Source organism: Musa acuminata, unplaced genomic scaffold (assembly GCF_036884655.1).
Source record: "Musa acuminata AAA Group cultivar baxijiao unplaced genomic scaffold, Cavendish_Baxijiao_AAA HiC_scaffold_468, whole genome shotgun sequence".
Lineage (NCBI taxonomy): Eukaryota > Viridiplantae > Streptophyta > Magnoliopsida > Zingiberales > Musaceae > Musa > Musa acuminata.
Genome location: NW_027020715.1, coordinates 175,015 through 181,195, shown reverse-complemented (window position 1 = coordinate 181,195; position 6,181 = coordinate 175,015). Strand labels below are relative to the sequence as shown.

At 42.1% G+C, this 6,181-nt stretch overlaps 2 protein-coding genes across 2 annotated transcripts; both read right to left on the bottom strand.

Moving 5' to 3' along the window:
• Nucleotides 1-5,161: 5,161 nt before the first annotated feature.
• LOC103973021 (small ribosomal subunit protein uS12m) lies at nt 5,162-5,554 on the bottom strand. The gene has a single exon (XM_009387478.3). The coding sequence runs from the start codon at nt 5,552-5,554 to the stop codon at nt 5,177-5,179; it is 378 nt and encodes a 125-aa protein (XP_009385753.1). The 3' UTR covers nt 5,162-5,176.
• Nucleotides 5,162-5,955, bottom strand: LOC103973020 (NADH-ubiquinone oxidoreductase chain 3). Its single transcript, XM_065176341.1, has one exon. The coding sequence runs from the start codon at nt 5,953-5,955 to the stop codon at nt 5,599-5,601; it is 357 nt and encodes a 118-aa protein (XP_065032413.1). The 3' UTR covers nt 5,162-5,598.
• Between the last annotated feature and the right edge of the window lie 226 nt (nt 5,956-6,181).

Here is a 6,181-nt window from a genome sequence, read left to right as displayed (position 1 = left end):
GTACTTACTACTCGAAGGCGTAGACCGGTTTCCTTACTTATTAGGTTGATTCCGACTTCCCACACCGAACCCTAATTCTGATAATGTAAGTGGAATTCCAGTTAAGCAGTGTTTGGATCCGGTGTCTCACGGTAGAATTCTGTGTTTCATATTTCAGTCTTATCAAGGTAGTGTTTAATTCTAATAGGAGTCGTTGCTTGCCTTTGGTTGAAGACCTGATCCGCAGTTAAAGTCTTGGAACCCGTATTGAAAGCCTTAGTTTCGTGTTCCATGCTTCTTATTCTCTATTTGTAGTTTATTTCCTAGTAGTAAGTTCAAGTCTATTAGGTCAAGTTGAATTCCCATAGTTTGAGTTGATTTCCTACTTATATGGGTTAGCTTCCCTATTTGCTAGTGGAAAGCAAGAGACTAAACCCGTTAAGGAATAGTAGGCTTTAAACCATTGGTGAATTTCTTATATTTAGTAGCTGGATGTACTAGATCATACCTTAGATTCAATTCCTTATGTGCCTGTTTCATCCTTTGACTCGCTGGTTTAGTTCTTTATTCTTTTATGGAGATTCCTAGTTTAGAGCGTGTGAGGGCAGTCGCTCGTGCGTATCTACATCCTGAGTAAAGTAGGTGTTTTGAGTGAAGCTACTCCTCAGCTCAGAGTGCTTAAGAGAGATTGATTCAAGTATTCAGAGGCATTTTGATAGATGGAGGTACTATGATGACTCTTACCCGAAAGTAAGCCTCAGCTGGAGCAGGAAAAACGAATTGATCCGGATTTGGAACCCATTCCACAATAGGGGGGGCTAATGCCACAATCCGGCTCGTACTTGGACGCGAAATCCAAAGGATAGGAAACCTCGAGACGAGATCAAAAGCCAAGGAAAGCATTGAATATATGGGAATATGGTCTATCTTCTTATTGTATTGAAGAAGAACGGAATTGGTAAGTGGGCAAGCAAAGACGAAAGTGCAAGAAATGCACTGGGTGTTGGGTTATGATTGTAAACTGACTATAGGAGCAGAGGAGATCTGCACATAGGTTACTTTGGGTGTTGGGTTATGATTGTAAACTGACTATAGGAGCAGATCCACACATAGGTGACTTTAGAACGATCTAGTGCCCTGATCGGCTGCTCTCTTACAGTCCTTCCCGAGGGGTTGAAAAAGCGGTTACAGAATCCGCTGAAGAATCCCAAAATAATCCGTAGTTCAGAAAGCGTTCAAGATAGAAATGACTTCAAAAAGGGAGCTTGATAATTGGAAACAGGGAGGGCGGGGCAATAATATGAAAGACCATCTCAGGAGGATGAGAATGCCAGAGCACTAGGAGCTGCTCCGCCTGTTGGTGTAGTGTGGATAGATTTCTCGAATAGGAGAATGCCCCATATTATTACTATACGGAAAGTCCCATCCAGCATTGTCATCCATTTTCCACATATAAGAGAAGTAATGGTACCGCTCCGTGGGTTAACATACATAATGTATGCTGCGTTTTCTATACTATTTCTTATTGACAGACCGTCTTATCTATACTATATGATTATTGACAGACCGTCTAGATTAGAATAGTTCCCCATAGCGAATAGATTATAAGAGAAGTAATGGTACCCTACCCCCACTAATAAGATTATAAGAGAAGTAATGGTTCCCTACTAATAGTATCTTTTAGATTATGTTATCCTACAAAAGACTCCTTTCCTTTACCTTCCTTCATCTAAGTGTAATTCCCGTACGCCTTTAAGATTATATCGATCCTCATAGCCTAACCGAAATTATTGACTTCCAATTAAGTACGAGCTGAAGAGCAAGCAGCGCCAAACTAAAGTCTCTTTGAGAAACAACCTAAGCCGAGCTAGCAAAGTAAAGCTGTCAACAAGAATAGGAGGTGCATTGAATAGAAAGAGGGTACCTGACTTTATTGACATAACCTATCGGGAGAATAGATAGGGCCAGCCAGCCTGTTAGAGTATAGATAGGGTTAAAGCGCACGTGAGGCAATAGCGATAGGCACTGTTTGTTATCAAAGATTGAACCGAACCCTATAATAGAAGTCCTATATATATATGAAATGATGAATAATCCCTTGCCCGATCACGCTCTGAACTAGAATCACATATCGGAACCGTTATCCAAATCGACTTTATTATTGAACCCACTCAAAACATTAGGTATAGGCGCACGCACCCTTAGCAAAGTTCTTATTGACCCCCACGCCTTTCACTTACTTATTGGAACCCGAACTATACGTAAATTAATAACACCGAGCCCACACCCCATCGTTGCCATAAATGATCCACAACTAATAGCACACTTGTACCTAACTCATATTACGGAATTGAATATTAACATCCAAATACATACACTAAAGCTGACCTCATATAGCAAGAGAATGACTTAGCAAAAAGGTATACCGTTATTCAAGATAGGAACCAACATAGTAGTCAATTAGAGAGAAAGATGGACACCATTATATACGATTCAAGATGGGCACCAACATATACGATTCAAGATGGGCACCAACATATACTATTCAAGATGGGCACCATTATATACGATTCAAGATGGGCACCATTATAGTTGTCAATTATGGACTTGCTACTTGCATTAACCTAGGTGTTTGTTTGGGAGAATGTTAGTCAATTCCAGTCTTAGGGAGGAGATATATCAAGTTTGACCTTACTTTACGAGGAGATATATCAAGTTTGACCTTACTTTACCTAGTAGTGGTGCAAGAGAGCATACAATTTCCGTTTTCGTTGAGCGGCAGTGAGTTATAACACTTTCACCTTTGACTATAGATAGGTCCGGTCCCGCTCATGTTAGCCGAAAAGGGACTTGTTGAATGTAGGTGCCCCTGTTATAGAAGAAAGTCACTCAACTGATTGTCCCATCTTCTTAATCGACCAGCGGAGCTATTCTATTCCTTGAACTAGGCTTTACCTTAGCGCCTTAAGCTTGTTTAAGATGGTGCACCACCTATAGGAAGAGCGCAAAGAATAGGATTAGTGGCCAAAAAGCTTTGCAAGGACAGTTTCTGAGTTAATATGAGAATTTCCCTATCATTTGAGTGGTGGTGGAAGAGCTGCCCTACCGCCCAAAAGAAAGACTCGTTTATCACTCTCAAAAACTGGACTTGGTAATGGCAGACAACTAATGAATTCGAAATAGGGACTTGTCATTGCCTTATTGACAGTTGACAGAGCTTTCCATTTGCCTTATTGACAGCCCGATAATAGCCTGATTGCCCTTAGAGTCTGACGCTTACTTGAATTTCCTTATTGACAGAGCTTTCCTTGTTGTAAAGTGACATAGGGTTAAAGAGCTTTCCTTGTTGTAACAAGTCTGTTGCAAAGAAAGTTCTTGTAGACGAGTGACGTAGGGTTTCAAGTGTAGTCGTAGAGAAAGTCGTCAGCTGCAATTCCAGTTTCGTTCAGGGAAGAATCCTAATCTAGTGGAGTTGAGAGAAAAGAGCATAAGTAGACTTCACTAAGCTAAGCTAGAAGATACCGCGCTGAAGAAGGAATTGATGAATAAGCCTGATAATAACTTCTTGTTTAGGTCGGGGCAGAAGAAAAGAAAGCCTTTGATGCCCTCACACGAGTATCCGTTGGTGGTCCAAGTCGCTAACACCTCTGGAACTTCTTATAACACACAAAACGGATTGAACTAAATAATACGTGCCCCAAAGATAAGAGTAAGCTAATGCACCAGCACCCCAGAAAGTCACAAAACACTGTAAACTCACTAAGCGTAAGCGAGTTCCTTTTGATTTGGTATTCCGGAGTATCTATTTTGATTAAACACCCTCTTCTTACTGCGGGCTCTTCACTCTACGACTTGCTTGTTCTGCTGATGAACTTATGGCTTTCCCTAATCCTGAATATCGGCTCGGCACATGGAAGGCTAGACTAAAGTATAGAAAGATTTCCCTTGCTTGACTTCAGTACTTATCGTATCGGTTAAGCTTCTGGAACTCTGATACTGCCGCTCACTTGTTTTGTTGTTAGTTCCGGAGCTTGTTCTACTTGTTTGCGCTGTTCCTATGGAATTTCCATACAGGCCAGTAGCTGCCGTAGACAGTAATTGGAATATGGTGGACAGGACAGTAATTGGAATATGAGTCAAGTGCACACATCTAATAGATAGAAGAAAGTCACCAACCAGCTTCCTACTCCAAAGAACAGCTGACCCACTTCGAATATCTCCTTGTTTAACTGCTCACTCGAGACTCTCTTTACATGTTTGTTGCGCGTTATAGGGAAGAAGAAAGTCAAAGTATCGGAGAAAGATGGAAATGATCAACTACTAAAAGATGGAAATGAGAAACGACTATTACTATTGAAAAGAATGGCTTGGGAGACTCCCTATATGACCCACTATATCTATCTAATAGCGAATAGGTGAAGCTAAGACTAAGCCCAATCTCGAAGCGGCCAATTCAATGGATAGGGAAAGCCGGCCTTATTCAGAAAGCTAGAACTTTCCCTCTACCTATAAAAGAAAAGCGCTATCAAAAGAAAGGTTTGGTTTGTTTATAGTAGAAACCATGTCTTCAAGCTTTTGAGGTAAAGTAGCTGATAGACCAAAAGGTTCGCCTCGTGTAAAAGAGAGTCAAGCGCTCCCCCTCTAATTAAAAGCCTATAATCAGAAAACCAGCTTTTGAAACTGCACCTTCGTCTAAGTCTGGACCCCTTTGCGAAACCATTTGAATAAATCTTATGCCCTTCGCTCTCTTCCTATCGAAAAGTGCTATACACGCCCCTATGAGACTGACCTTTGGCGCTTTCGATCGCTCACCACTGGCTTGCTAAGGTTAGCTTGGCCCCTACTAAATAAGTGACGTAGTTGCTTGGCGCTTAGTTGCTTGGCCCTTGAAGATTATGAAAAACAAGTAGAACCTTTATAAGCACCGTAAACTGACATTGGACGAAGAACCCCCTCTATGCGGGCCAACACCCTACTATATTGATTGAGGAAAACGGACGGTACAGAGGCACGGGAGCAGTATGGGCTTGCTACACCAATACATCGAAAACTAGTAAGCTTAATAGCTCGCTGCTCGAGCGCTCTTGCACCGAAGATGGCTAAGCGATCTGCCCGTGGGACGATATTGAAACACTTGTTCTTGCGCCCCGCCCTTTAAGATAAGCCGATCAGATCAAACCGACGAGGCATCTTCCATTCATTTCGATGAAGGTCTTTCAGCACCATATTTGGATCTGCCCCTTCTGCGATCCGGAATTCCCAGCAAATCCTTGACTCCTCGAATACAATGGGATTTCACACCTGGCGAATCTTTCACTCTACCTCCTCTTACTAAGACTATAGGATGTTCCTGCGAATTATGACCTTCGCCTGGAATGTGAGCAAATATATGTTGTTGATTGCTCAACCGTACTTTGGCTATCTTACGTAGAGCTGAATTGGGTTTTTTCGGTGTTCTCGTAAGAACACGCAGGCATATTCCTTGCTTCTGGGGACATTGATCCGAAGCTCGAGTACGGTTCGTGCGCCGTTTTTCTTCTCTACCATGACGAATCAATTGATTGAATGTAGGCATCCCTATTTCCTATGTCCTTCCCCCATTTGCCCTATCACTAGTAGTTACTCCCGATCCGAAGCACCCCTTTTCCATTCATAGATAGATCCAATCGTCAAAATCCATAAAAACGCCATCATCGACCAAAATCCAAACAGATCAATCTTGTTGGGAGGTACTGCCCAAGGAGAAGAAAAGGTCACTTCCAGATCAAGGATAATAAATAAAATAGAGACCAGATAAAATCGTATATCGAAACGACTTCTGGCATCACCAGAGGGATCGGAACCACATTCATGGGCCGACAACTTTTCTGGATAGGTGGAACTATTAGAAGCAAATGGAAAAGGAACACCGAGTGAGATCAAAGAAACTAGCAGACTCATCACCAAATAGATACAAATAGGTTCAAATTCCGACATCACCAAAGCCCACTTAGTTCTCTCGCTCTGCTCGCGGCGCTCCTTGCTCGCGGAGCGGCATACCAAAAAAACCGAATAATACACTCCACTAATATAATGATATGTGTTTTAGCCTAGAGAAGGCGATACGATCCAACTATTTGAGAAAGAGAGAGACTTTACCATACGAGAAAAGACCTGCCTTGTACGGGTCTGATGATGAGGCGGTACGGGCATCGACATTCTA

Coding starts and splice junctions, on each gene's coding strand:
- LOC103973021 (XM_009387478.3), bottom strand. CDS start 5,554: ATGCCTACATTCAATCAATTGATTCGTCATGGTAGAGAAGAAAAACGG.
- LOC103973020 (XM_065176341.1), bottom strand. CDS start 5,955: ATGTCGGAATTTGAACCTATTTGTATCTATTTGGTGATGAGTCTGCTA.